Source organism: Lepidothrix coronata, unplaced genomic scaffold (genome assembly GCF_001604755.1).
Source record: "Lepidothrix coronata isolate B3197 unplaced genomic scaffold, Lepidothrix_coronata-1.0 Scaffold99, whole genome shotgun sequence".
Lineage (NCBI taxonomy): Eukaryota > Metazoa > Chordata > Aves > Passeriformes > Pipridae > Lepidothrix > Lepidothrix coronata.
In genome coordinates, this window is record NW_016690279.1 from 3787423 (window position 1) to 3802048 (window position 14626).

Genomic DNA, 14626 nt, shown 5'->3' on the forward strand with positions numbered 1-14626 from the left:
TTTTTCTGAAATCTGAAATGCTGTGATTCTTGTCCCTGTGATGTGCAGGTACTAACAGATTGTGACATCAGCCTAAGCAGATGTGGCTCTGGCAGGCAGACGGGTGTGCTCCAGGGCTATCAGACCTCTCATTTCTCTGGTAACAAAGTTTCCCTTCAGATTCTATCAGGAAATGCTTCGTGACCTTTGAAAATTCGATTTAATTATGATTTCTGCTTGTGGATTAGCATTTGGTCAGGAGGTTACCAAGCCAGGAGGAGCCACTGAAAATCCAAGTATTTTCTTTCCTCAGGAAGTTCGAGTCGGAAGAGTTTTTAAACCCAAAACCAAAATATCGTTTGTCACTAAGGAACCAGACCCCAGAGTGGGGGCAGGACAGAAGCTCTCCCTGAGAAGCATCAGAAACCAGAACCTCATTCTGAGCACTAAAAAAGTAGGAACATTTATTAAAAGAGTTACATGACAAATGTATCCTGAGCTCCCACTCGGCACTTCACACCCTCCCAAACCTGGATGGGGATATTCGCTTCGGAAGCCACATGCAACAAGTTCACTTCTTTTTTCCATCAGGAAGAGTTTGACCTCAGAACAAATTTCCCAATTCCACTGCAGCATCACACGCAGCTGCTGTGACTGTGACCCCAAAATCACACCAACTTCTCTAAATAAATATTTGTACACAGAGCGGCCAATCGGGTTTGGCTTATGCAAGTGTCGCTGTACTCACACGAGCCAATTTACTTTAGAGTGTCTTAAATATTATCAATAATCTTGAATCAAGTTTAGGAAAGAAAAGCAGATAATGCTGGCCCTGGTGTTCTGTCCTCGCTGGTCTCTTGCTCTCTCTGTCCCCGCAGACCCCTCTGTGCCTTGCACTCCCCAGCTCACACCAGAAGCACGATCAGGCCCTGAAGGGGAGCAGGGAGAGACACAACCACGTTAACTCTCAACTTAGAGGGGTGCTGGTTTCACAACACAAACCAAAGAGAAAACCCTCCTGCAAGAATCTTCATGTCCGGTTTGTAATAAGGAGGGCACAGAACCCTTTGGGAAGTGTCGGAGAACATCCTGGTTCTTCTGGGACACCTCCAGGGTGCACAGGGCTGGAATTCAAGACACTTTGAAAGTGCCACTGAAAAGGGCTTGCATGACCCCCCAGATCCACACCAGAGCTGCTTCCATCAAGTTCTCCAGAAAGGAAAGAAGGGACAGGGAACCAGGAACTGCCCCGGGGTCTGAGCACTGCTCATGACACACTTGGGTCCATGTGTGGGCATCACATCCTCAGGCAGCATTCCCTGATCTGAGGGAAGCCAGATAGAGCAGCTCTTTTGGCCTTTCAGGGGTTAAAATCTATGGCTCTGGTACACACCACCAGCACTGGCAGGGTCCTATAAACATCCCCAGTGGCCTGTGCCAGTTCCCTACAGGAGAGAACAGCCCATCTGAACACTCACCGCTAATATGTGCACATCCACCTTTATTAAGGGAATGCCCAGCACGTTTGGCAGTGGGATCCCGATGCTCAGGGCACCTGCAGGAGACAGACAGGTCCTTGTACACCACCAAGGGGTGACCCAGCTCATGCCCCATGACAGAGCTGTTCAGGGGCACTGACTGCAGCACCACCATGCACTTGGCTTTCTTTACATTCTGTGCCACTGACTGTTGCCAGGACTGATGCTGGGGTGGGATGGTGCAAGAATAAGGTTGGATATTTAACTCCAGCCTCAGAATGGGGATCAAAGAGCTTTGATGGCTTCTGCTCTCCTGCCAGAGCTTCCAAACATACATACACATTCCCTTCTTCCCTCCTTCCCCAGAAACCCAAACACTCCCAACATTACAGCCACCCTGGGCACCTTACCATTCATCACAGGCAGTAATGTTTCCATGAGCAGACTGCTGCAGTGGGGCTTCAGGATCGAGATCTGAGCCAGAGAAGGAACAAGCACATGAGGGGCACTGCCCTGCCCTTGACAGCAGAGACCCCATCCTGCACTGACACAGCAAAAGAAACAACAGTCCCTCTTCTCTTTAAAGCAAATCTACTTTTATTCCTCAATTTGTATTCAGTGCTTCCTTTGGGAAAACCTCTACCTGGTGACACTCGTGCTGCAGGTCTGTGTGAGCTTTGCCTGAGCAGGGGTGAATGAACAAACAGATTTCAGCCTTACCTTTGCGTTATTAGAAAAGGCAGAAGGGAAAAAAGAACAGCAAAAGAAGAATTGCTACAACCTACACCACAGAGCAGCTAACAGCTATGACCATCAGCAGGAGCAATCCATCACAGCATCCCACAGGCATGGCCTGGCTCCCTTCCCTCCTGAAGCTACAGGGCATCATGCTCAGCTGGCTCTGCCTGCCCAGTAAAGCCCAGACTGGTATCAGAGACTTACATTACTGATGCCAACATCGGAAGACTCCAAGGAGAGGGAGGTGCTGCAGGCAAAGGAGAGCAAACAGCAGGTCAGACACAAGGCACTGGCCAGAGCTCAAGCTCACAGCCACCTCCAAGCACAAGGTTCCTCAGCCCATGGGCAGGGACCCCTGTGTGGCATCACCCACTAAGGGGTCCCTCCACTGTAACACAAAAAGCAGGGACTGCCAGACTTGCAAGAGAGAAAATAAAATAGGAAAATAAAAACTTAACCTAATTTTTATTTGCTTGTCAAGGAAGCAGCACTGCAGCAGGGCACACACGGCTCCTGGCTGCCCCTTCCCTCTCCCTGCACAGGTTATTCACCTTCAGAGAGGAGTCAGCTCCTGACAGCTGAGAGCAGAGCTTCTAGAACCCTGTAGCAGGGGGTAGGAACCAGGTGATCTTTAAGGTCCCCTCTAACCCAAACCATCCTGTAATTCTATGTAAAAACACCCAGTCTGGATTTAAGGACCTGGAGAATTTGCTACAGCTCCTCATGTATCACTGCAATCACACCACTACTCGTACCTAAAATGGATGCTCTATTTCCATTTCAATTTCTCTTTTCTACTGCTATTGAATCTTGTTATACCTTTGTCTATTGAATTAAAAGCCTTTTGATGCATTTCTATTCCCTATATCACTGCATACAAGCTATGCCAATTTTGCTTCTAAATCCAGCTCTTTGACAAGCTAAATAGCCCAAAATCCTCAAACCTCCTGCTATAAGGAATGCTCTCCAATCTTTAATCATACCTTGACTGGCATTAATGACAGCACTTTCCTTTACTCCTTTATCACTCATGTCCAATATCAGGCATTTTTAACCACTGCCCAGGATCAAAGTCAAGCTGACAGTCTTACAATTATTCAGGTTACCTCATTCCTCCTTGTTATAAAACTGACACACTTTTCCCCCAAGCCTCCTAAAACTTTCCAGCTGCTGTAATCCTTCCTGAACCACCCTGTCCATCCACCTCGTGCCATCAGCCAGGTATGAAATCCCCGGATTCAGAAAATTAAAAGTCTGGCTTACAGAAATGGAAAACGTTTCAAGTCAGCAGACCCAGAGCTATAGTTGCAACACAGAGAATGTCTACGTGCCCAGGGCCAGCCTACCTGCGCAGGGCCAGCCGCAGCACCAGCCTGCCTCCCACAATCGACACGCGGACGTTTAGACCAAGGTCCTGCCAGCAGAGAGGCAGAAGATCAACACATGGAAACATCCCTATCCCACACACCAGTCACCCAGCTGGCTGCACGCTGCACCCCTTGGAGGTGACTCCATCCACACTTACGGCCTTCAGCAGCAGGAGGTTGAGGACGGATCCATCTAAACGGTTAAGGAACACCTGGACCAAGACGGAAAGCTTGACACTGGCTTTGTTTTCTTCCAAGAGGATGAGTGGGTTCCCACCCAAGGTCAGCCTGATGTTCACAGGGCTGGTCCCACGGCAGGTGGAGCACTGTGGGAATTGGAAACACATGGAGGTGGCTACTGGCACTGCACACACTGGCCAAGCAGGGGATCAGCAGTCCTGGTGCACACTCTCACAGCCCCACAGCTCCACGGAGCCTCCTCCAAGGTCACACACAGGGTGTCCAGGAAATGGGAGATACCAGACATTTACCAGCTCTCTATGTCAGCTATCTGTGCCTCTGTGTCAGACATTTATCAGCTGTCTAGGTCTCTATGAGCTGTGGGTGAAGACTTTCCCCAGCTCAGGGAGCGGGAGAAGGGCAGGGGCTGCTGAGGCTGAGCAAACCCGCAGTCCCTTTGCCCGCTCCCATCAGCTGGTCAGGCAGCAGGGCAGGCTCAGGCCATGCTGGTGCAAGAGGAGGGCAGCAGAAGGCTGGGGACCTTTGGCAGCAGCACGCTGGCACCTCCAGCTGCATCCCTTGGATGGCTCAGACCTGGCGAGGTTTTCACAAACCCTCGGGCCTGAACCAGTCACTCACCCCAGCAGGAGCGATGGTCCACAAGGTCTCGTGCAGACGGTTGGCACCAGAGAACTGTGGGAACAGAAGCACCAGCAGCCCTGATGAGCACTCCAGCTGACTAAAACAACACCCATCCTGCCAGGGCCACCCCATTGCACAGCACCCTGAGCTGCCCACCCTCTCCACTGTTCCCTAGCTGTTTGGGTGATTCCTGGTCAGCTGTTAAGGTGAGAGCACCTGGCTGTGGAAGGTGATGTCCTCCAAAGGCTTTCAACACCTGATAGTGTGTGGACCCCTAACATTTCCCACTGGTAGTACACATTGGAGGCACAGGAGGTGGAAACACCCAGGTAATGGCACTGCACACACACAGTGGCTTTTCTCAGTGACATTTTGCAGATTCCTTTAAAGGGATCACAGTCTGCAGGAGTCCATGGCACAATCAGTACACAACTGGTCTCAACAGGTGTCCCTGGGGTGCCCATACAGAAACAGGCACAGCTGAGCAGTGCAGGTGCTATTACAGCTTTCTGAGAAGAGCAGGAAGGAGGCAGCACTGGGGATTGAGCCTCTGCCAGCGAGCACATGCACAGGGACATGCACAGGGACATGCACACACAGCACCAGCAGCACCAGGGACACCTCAAACAGCCCTCCCCAAGCAGACCCGAGGCCAGGCTGATGCCTGTCCCTTTTCACCCACTCTGGCATGAAATACAGGTGCTGCTGCACTCACAATATCTGGTGTGCAGGGGAAGGTCTGTGGCGGCATCCGGAGCAGGAGGGTCAGCATGGCATTGACGAAGCTCTGGCGCATCACCATGAGCAGGAGCCTGTCCATCAGTGGAGGCAAAGCGGAGGGGGATGAGTCGTGGGGGATGGTGATGCCTCCCACCTGCTTCACTGCACCCTGCAGGGAGAGGTGACACGGACATCAATCCCATCCTCAGAGCCATGAGGCCCAGATCCTTGAGACGGGAGTGCGGGGCCAGTGCCAGCTGAACAGCCCTCCTCTCGCCAGAGCTCCGGGAAAGCACTGGGCTTGGAACAGTTCCCTCTGTGTTCCAGAGATGACAGGAGCTGATAAAGGCACGTGTGCGTAACTGAGGCCTTCTCATATAACAACGTGCTTTGTCCAAATCACAACTCACTGCTTCAGTTCATCCCTGAGGTCTCACTCCAGGGACAAACAAGGGGTGACGGTGCAGCTCCCAGCAGCCCCAGCCCTCCCACACCCATCCAGGCATCAGCCACCCTGCAACTCCACAGAGTCCCACACTGACACCATCTACTTGCTAAGGAGACCAACTCTGACCATCCAGGGGTCTTGGGGGGACAAAGACTCATCCCTACAAAGTGACTGCTCCAAAGCCAGAGCAGCAGCAGGGTTTCAGAGGCTGCAGTGTTTGCTGTCAGCAGTTGCTCCTCTTTAGTGCTCACCAGCCACTTGCTTTTATTTAAGCTCTCCTGTTTGAAAGTAGTTTGCTTTTTGCTGCCTTCTCCCCCCCCCAGTAAGACAGAAGTGAAAAATACATCCATTAGCCTGGTTTAGCATTCACCCACCACAGAAGCTGAACAGCAAAGGCAAAAAGTACTAACACCAGGTCTGCACGGCAGGAGAGAGGAGGAAAATTGCTCATCCCAAGAGAAGGAGAGCTGCTCATCCCAGCAGCTGCATCCAACAAACACACAGTCTTGGGCAGACTCAGGGTAAGTTTGAAAACAGAGCAAATTTGAAGAAAAGTACACACAGTTGCTTAGTGGTGACTTGGATCAAGATCCAAATACTTAGGAGCTTGCATTTCCAGGACAAGTCATTAGCTCAGCTCCTCCACAGGATTCTACAGCTCCCGTGGGATGAGGTGAGCAGACTGAAAGGCAACACACAGCCACACTCCCAGGGTCCTGCTGCCCAGCATTAACTTACATCTAAATCCAGGCCAAGGAACTTGCCAGAGGTATAGGGGATGCTGGCCAGCTGGTAGTGGATCGTTCCTGCCGTGCCAACTGGGATGACAGCTACACACAGGAAAAGGATCATTACAACACCAGGAAATAAGTAGCAACACAACCTCCTCCCCTGACCCCTCAGACCACCAACCCCCACACCCACAAACAGTCTGAGATTCACTGCTGCAGGGTGCTTGCTGCTACTCCAAATGGCCAAAACATCCCCAAATTCTGCTTGGTGGTATCAGCCTTTAGGATATAGCCCAAAAAGAGCATCAAAGAAAATAAAGCCAAATCCAAGGGCGACACATAAAACTGATATAAGGAGGGCCAAGGTGGGAGCAGTTCACTTGGAGTGCTGGGGTGTGAATTCAAGGTTCAACAGCAGCCCTGCAGAAGGGTTGGACTTCTATTGATGCACTGATGGATTTGACATGGGAACAGCCCTTCCCACTGTGGGGAACGTGGAGAAGCAGCACCTCACCCCCACAAGAAACGCACCATTGAGAGTGCCCAGGAGCTGGATGTTCACGAGGTTCATCACGATGTCAACCACAGGACAGAGCTGCAACACAAACCAGAAATGTGATTGCTCAACCCCCTTCACCACTGTCACCCGCAGCCTGCCCAGACCCCCTCCTTTCCATCTAAATCCCCATGGAACAAGTGCTGCTGGGATGCTGTGAAAGACCTGGGGGCAGGGGAGAAACCCCAGAGCCGTGGGACCAACACCAAAGGGGAACACTTTGGTTTGGGGAATATCTCAGACATTGTCCCGCTGGCCACAGCCCTCTGGAGCTGCCAGGCTGCCCACAAACTTTCCTGCCTCATGGCACATGCCAGGCATGTGGGAGAGCAGCACAGAGAGATGGTGCAGCTGGCTGTGACCTCGTAACATATTTTTCCCAGTATCTCTGTGTTTCAGCTGTGAAAGGAGGGCAATCCTCAGCCATACCAAAGCAGGCAGAGTTGCTGTCAGCTGACGAAGCACCATCTCATTCACTGACAGGGTGAGCAAGCTGGAAAGGTCAGAAAAAAAATCCCAATCAGTACAAAAAAAGCTCCAGGACAGGAGACCAAAGGATCTCCAGCCTTCATTTTACACTATGCTAGGTCCTTAGTCATCCCTTCAGGGCCACTGCTGTGGCTGCCACTGGCCAGAGCAGGGGCTGGACAGAGGGCTGGGGGGGCAAAGGGGTCACTCGCCCCACTGAGGGCTGAGAATCTCATTGCTGAGAATCACAGCACCATTAAAGTTGGAAAACACCTCTAAGATCACCAAGTCCAACCATCAACTGAGCACCACCACCACGTTCACCCCTAAACCATGTCCTCAAGTGCCATAACCACATGCTTTTCTAACACTTCCAGGGATTGTGTCTCTACCACTTCCCTGGGCAGCCTGCTCCAATGTTTGACAACCCTTTCTGTGAAGAAATTTTTCCTTCAGCAATTAGAGGGCACAGATATCACTGCACAAAAGGAGCGAGCCTCTCACAGAGTAACCTGTGTTTTGTGTCTCCCTCTGGTATTTAAATCAGTGCTGTAGTTAAGGGAAGAGAGAGCTGTTAGGAAATAGCCTCATGTTCGTTACTGGGAACAAACAATTTGCATCTGGAATAACAAGAGGAGAAATCTGCTGTGTGACATTTCCACACTGCTGCTGAACAGCTCACTCGGGACGTGCAATGCCTGCAGCAGCACAAAGCCAGTTACGTCTCATAATCAATATATTTCTGGACTGTTGAGTTGGCAAGCCACAGACAGCAGGAATTCATAGAGCATCTTGTTATTTATGCCAAAATTCTGCCTACAGATGCATCTGAGGAGTGGCCATGAAGTCAATCATGTACATCCACACTTCCTTTACCCCCCTGGGAACTCAATTCCCGCACACCATCACTGTAATCCTGCTAAAACTTAAAACATGACCCCCGAGAGCAGGTGAGCCATGTTCTTCTGTTCACTCGCACAGCATTTTTCAAAGCAGCTGCTGCACTGATTGAAATATATAATGCATAATGCAAAAAATAATTAGGAGAAATTCAATGAACCTGAAAAGTGAGCAATTCAAAAGCAATAAAAGAAAATATTTCCCATGATCAATTTACTGCTGCGTTCATCAATACACAAAGTCAGCAAATTCTTGCTGTCAAGAATTTAATAAGACTGAGCAAGAGATGGGACATTTGCAAGGAATTACCCACATCCACAGCAATCAGAGGGAAACTCCACATGCCCAGCATTCACCTGGAACAGCAGCCAAAGGCAGAATGTAAAACCAGGGCAAGCAATGGTGCTGTTTTCCTAGAACTCTCCCTGCCCTATTACTTGTACCCTTTGGATATCAATTCACTAGCTAAGTCTAGAGAAAGTCATGCTTCAGATCTTAAAATTTCCACAGATAAACAGAGGAAATTAAACCTCATTCCATTTCCACTGAAGCAACTGGCTTTGGCATTAGGAAAGAAATTCCATCCCTGAGGCCTGGCTCTGTATCAGCTGAGCACTGCCTGTGTCCTGGCAGACTGTCCATATTGTTGGATAAAGAGAAGAGGACTGCATGCAATGGAAAACATAAATCCATAGGCACTTACCCAGAAAGGACCTTGATCTTTATGGCCCCAAGAATGCAGAGGCAGTCTTCAGTGACAACCTGGACTGTGCCAGATTCAAAATTCGTGCATTTAATGTTTGCGGTAATGTTCACATCCACTAAGATATCAATTAGTTCTGAGAGCAGGCCAACCAAGCTGCAAAAGAGAAAATGGGATGATTTCATCTCTCAGCCTCTACCTAGAGAAACTCAGCAAAGCCAGAAGGAGCAGACTGCACCTCCTTCTCCTTCAGACCATTACCAATGTCAAGAGCCATCTTCTGCTGCCTGTTTTGCTCTGTAACTTTATTATAAGGTACGAAACAGCCCCAAATCCATAAAAGATGCAAAATATGGCAGAGTAGGGGTTCCCCTCATCAGCCACCACGAATTCCCTGCTCACCATTTGCCGCTGAGCTGCAGCTTTGCCCCGATGGTCAGCTGGACCCCGATCCCTGGCAGCAGCACCACCGACAGCCTGGGCAGCCGGACCTGGACGAGGTGCAGGCTGTGAACAACAGCAAAGGCTGGCACAAATTAAAAACATCTTCCAGCAGCTGAGCAGCTGTAGCCATGAGGAACCTGCAGCACCCACAGCACCACAGCCACCTCCAGCCAGAGGCATGAGGATAAGGGACAGCTGAAAGCCAAAAGAAGGCAGCCTAGAACAAGACTGGGGTGGAAGGCGAGTTTGTAGAGCTGTCAGCTTTTTCCCTTCTGTGGTCCCTTTCCCCTCTCTCAGTGCTGTCAAGCATCTCAGACATCAACAGCCACCACCAGAGCTGTCATTCTGCACCCACACCCATAACCTGCAGTGCACCTTGTCACCTGCACTGCTACCACACAGACAACTTCAGTTGGGTCAGAATTTCAGTATCATGATAAAATGAGGATAACGGCCTGGGCCAACCACACCACCCACCACCAGCAGCTCAGCTTGTCTTGCTTCAGAACTGATGGTGAAGGTGCACTCACAGCCAAGCACTTACCCTGTGATGCTGGTGGGAGAGTTCAGCAGACCCCCTTCACCCATGATGTTGGGGAGCACGAGGCCCTGCAGGTGCTGCTGGAGAAGCCCATTATGAATTATGGCATCTGAGAGAACTGGAAAACATCTGTGTGTGAGGACCAGCAGCGACCTCTCCCCAGTCAGTCAGATCCAACCTGATTCTGTGATTCTGTCCTGGCAAAGATGGGGCACAGCAAAGCCCTTTTGCTCCCCAGAACTCCTCTTGGAGCTACCAGTTGTCTCCATGCAGTCTAAATACAAAGGGATGCTATTTTGCAACGTGCACTAAACCAAAGCTCCCCGTGGTGAGTTAACATCCCAGACCCCCAGTTTGGAGGGCACATGATGGCTGTGCACTGCCAGGAACACCAGCAACCCCACTCAGAGCCTGGACTTCCACTCACAACTCATTTTCCATTTGTCAGGGGTTTTGTTTGTTGATTTTTGCCTGTTTGTTTTTGCTTTCGGGTTTTTTTGTTTGTTTTTGCTTTCGGTTTTTTTGTTTGTTTGTTTTCAGTAGAAACAACTTGAAACAAGCCGGAACATTGCAAATATTATGGTGGCTGCTACTTCACAGCAGCTGTTTGTCAAATATCAGCTACTCCAATATGGAAATGAGACATAAAGAGGAAATAACCCAGATCTAGCCCTGAAATTCTATGTGGTTGCTTGGTACTGAAACACGTCCCAGTTGTGGAGCAGAGATTTCCCTGACCTGCGAACCCAGCAATGGCTCTCAGGGGCTCTGAGCAAAGTCTGCAGACCTGAGGAACTATAAAATAAGGATAAAGACACTCGGGAGGTTTTATTCTCCTTCATGATCCCACAGAGCTTTCAAAACAAACACAATTCATGCTTTTTTGTAGTTACCATTCTGCATGGCCCTCGGACTGACAGCGCAGGACAGGCCAGACAAGACTTCCTGAGAGGGCGAGAGGAGGCCACAGAAAAAGATGATTCCAAAAAGCTTCAATACCGTCATCTCCAGAAGATTCCCCTGCTGGCAAGGGAGACATCGGAGGGAACAGTGGGGAAAAATCCTATCAGAAGAGATCCCAGTGTCTTTAGGAGGAAAGAAGTCAAGAAAGAAATCCCTCCTTTACTCTTTATCCAGCTCAAGTCAGACTCCCGAGTCCAGAGCAGCAGGACCTTCTTCATGTCCATACATATGGACAGACTCCACACATGAGTCAATAAAAGCCCTTTCCTGGTCCCTTGTGACTGGCCCAAAATATTCACTCAAAAGAAGCAAAACTGCTTTCCCCCAAACTGATGTTTAAATTATTTCTGTATCCCTGTGGTGAGCAGTTGCAGGTGTTTCAGTGAGGGGCTTTGCCAAGAGAAGCATCTGAGGACCATCCTTGCTCTTTCTAACTTTCAAAAGCAATAAACTGAAGCATAAGCGATAAAAAAAAAGCTAGCTAAAAGTTATAATTTAATAATTATCAACATAAATTTAATTACGAAATGGCAGACACAGGCTGGTGATGGGGAGCTTGGTGCCCAGCACAATCTCCAAATAAAGCAGCCGAGCACCAGGCACACTGCACGTGTCTTTCCAGAGCAAGGACCCTGCCACCACACCTGTCACCCTGCCACCACACAACCAGTGAACAGAGGATGTTACCTGAATCAGCCACAGCCAGCTGAGACAGGGTCTTGGCTCCACTCAAGCTCCTCTGGGCTCCTCAAGGCTCTGCGACGTTCCTTCTTCCCCGCAGCTGAGATGAAAGAGTCACCCTTATATAAAACCTGCAGCCAAGCAGACACACCTTCTCCTCACAGCCTACCCTGGCCCATGAGCAGCCATCCCTCTGCTCCTGCTCCTTGCAAGCAACACCCAGCTGCCACCTCTCTTGATTTATACACGGCAACGTCACCACTGCCCTGACGGGCTGCCATTTCCCTCTGTGGCCTGGATCACTCGGATGCCGCTTTTTCCTCCCCCAGTCTGTCTTAGAAAGGATGCTCTGCAACCATGGCAGGGATCCCCACGCTTTGAGGAAACCAACTTATTTAGGATACCATCAGTTATTAAAGCATCTGAACCTGACAGGAGGCTGATGGGGCTGGCTGTGGAGGAAGGCAGCACGCAGAGCATATGAGCAGGGGTTCAAGGAGGCTTAAAGTAGGAAACTATCTGCTTTTGCCAATCCCTGAGGAGCTGTGGGACTTACAATGCTCATTTCTGTTTCAAGTGCAGCCCTGAAAAAGATTTTCTTGAGAAAAAGCGACGTGGAGAGGTTGCAGAGAACTGACAAGTGTTGGCTTTTTTTGAGACCAAGCTTCAAATTGATTTCAGTTGGATCTGTCACGTGTCACAAATTGATCGTAAAAAAATGAAATGGTATCAAAATGTACAGAGACAACAATAAATACAATTTTGAACAAGCAGCACTTATGGTAGCTGAGCGAGCTGAGGGCAGCAGGAACACAGATCTCAAGGGAAAATCTCATCCCGCAGGAACGAGAATCTCACCCCTCAGCAGATGCCTTGGCCGGGCTTCACGGAAGTTTCCATTGTGCAGGGCCCCAGGGAGATCTTATCTGGGGACTTTGTTCGGGTCTGGTCACCCATGTTCAACAGGGACACACTTGGGGGGAATCTGGGCAGCAAAGGGCTGCTGGGGGAACAGCGGGGGAACCGGAGAGGGGCCGGTGTGCTCGGCCTCACGGAACACAGAGCAGCAGAGATATGATCATTCTCCACAAATGTGGGAGAGGAGAAGGAGAGAAGGGGGAGAGGAGGCCTGCCCAGGCTCAGGGACAGCGTTGGCACAGGAACAAACACAAGCCAATACGTTCATGTTGAAGTTGGGAGAAAGCTGCTACCACCACAGTGAGTTTAGGGCTCTCTGTCCCATGGGAATACAGAAGGCTGCAAAAATAGCCTTAGGATGCTCTTGAGTACTGCACAAGGTGCTCTCTCTCGCAGCAGCAAAGTGCTTCCCTCGAGTCCCTCAGCATGTGCTGTTGTGAGCTCAGGCTCAGTGGAGCAGCCCCGTCACAGAAACGCTGTAGGAGCTCCTGTTTTACTTAACACACACTCATCCTGGACTACATTTGATGTGCTAGTGACAGTCTAGTCCCAAAACCAGGAGTTGGATTAGACCTTTAAAGGTCCCTTCCAACCCAAACCAATCTATGATCCTATGAATAACGTTAGCCCCTCTGAGGAGACCAGAGTAGCAGAGTGAAGTAAAAAAACCATCTCCCCTGGATGGTGCAACCCAGCTGCCTGCCAAGACGGTGACTGCAGAGAAGAGACACGGATCAGCACTACAGCTCACCCCAGGTCCCTCATGGAATGCACAGTTTGGAGACACACAAGCAGGTCCTTCCACAGTCGGCCCCTCTCCAGTCCATCCCACTCCCACATCCCACCACCAGCTCCCATCCCACCTTCCCCATTTTCTCCCCAGGTGACTCAGGATGATTTACACTCACTGTTTTTATTTCTGCCTCTGCTGTTTGCCCCAGTGTGCTTTTATTGCCTGGGGCAACCATTTTTTAATCCCTTTCAAAGAGCCTCATCCAAATGTACAGAGCGAGCGGTCGCCACGAACACCCACAGTGAAGCTCTGGCCTTGTACAGGCTGCAGGAACACTGCTGCTGGCAAAAGCCAGCTGCTGAGCATGTACAAAGGTGGATTTCCAGCTGTTTTCAGAGATGCCACTGCATTTGTAATAAATATCTGAGTCATCATGCACATGCACTCACACAGCACGGCCGCACACTCACATTGGATCATCTCACCATTCCATGGCAAGAAGCAGAAATCTGTGTCCACACACGCATGTCCTGTATCACAGCAGTGAGCAGGAGCTGAGGAACACACCATTTTACACACCCTGTCCATATTTCTTCTTGCTCTGTGAGTTTTTCTTCCTCGGCCATATCCTTTGCCTCCCTCTCACGTGCCCATATTTCATCCTCTCCTTGCAGCAGTGATTTAGACATCACTTACCAGGAGGCTGGATTCAGTCCTGCAGTGACAAGGGAAGATATATTGAAATAAAGCATTGCAAGAAATTCAGGAAGAGATTATCTCAACACAAATGCTGGAAAGTGGAAGGGCTTACAGGAAGACCAACACCCACAGAGGAGAGATGCTCCAGAGCAGCTTCTGGCATCCTGCACCGACTTGAACTTGTGGTTCTGTAAGATTGCAGGTTAAACAGCAACAGGATTTCTGGAAGAGTAATATTAAAGTATATAAATATAATAATTCATTAAATAGGCTTAAATTAATGGATTATTTTTCTCTAATGTTCAGAACCATGAAAGAGTAACCTCAGACTGTAAAACTTCTTTAATGAGTAAATAGTAACTCCTTATTAAGAATATAGATAAACTGAATCCCATCTCTTGAGGTGAAAAACCTAAGTCTGGTGGCAGGACTTGCAGCCTGTGATGGAGCTGCTTTGTACAGATGTTCAGCCTGTTCCCTTGCAGGGACACTTCGTAGGAGTCAGTGACTGCTTCCAAATGGATGCTGTGAACATTAATGAACTGCTCAGCTCAAACGTCGATGGAAAGTAACTCTCTGATGCCAACAAGAAGGCAGCAGCTTGAGGGGAAGGAGAGAGCACTCAGGGAGGAAAATGACACAGCAAACTTCCAACTGCCTTGGGCTGCTAGAACAGAAACTGGGGAAGGAAGGGGGGGAAACAAAACAGGTTTTAAGCACTGACTGTACCTGGGCTG

The 14626-nt window shown here is 49.7% G+C and overlaps 1 protein-coding gene across 1 annotated transcript; it reads right to left on the reverse strand.

The window, feature by feature from the left end:
* Positions 1–492: 492 nt before the first annotated feature.
* On the reverse strand, positions 493–13780 carry LOC108501062 (BPI fold-containing family B member 4-like). The gene is made up of 17 exons (XM_017822596.1): positions 13770–13780; positions 11546–11670; positions 10789–10918; positions 9899–10013; positions 9313–9417; positions 8911–9066; positions 7269–7332; positions 6815–6878; positions 6291–6382; positions 5100–5273; positions 4382–4435; positions 3721–3888; positions 3542–3609; positions 2400–2442; positions 1868–1931; positions 1458–1534; positions 493–908 (listed from the first exon to the last, which is right to left on the reverse strand). Exons 3-17 carry the CDS (start codon positions 10898–10900, stop codon positions 885–887), a joined length of 1380 nt encoding a protein of 459 aa, XP_017678085.1. The 5' UTR covers positions 10901–10918; positions 11546–11670; positions 13770–13780; the 3' UTR covers positions 493–884.
* Positions 13781–14626: the final 846 nt, after the last annotated feature.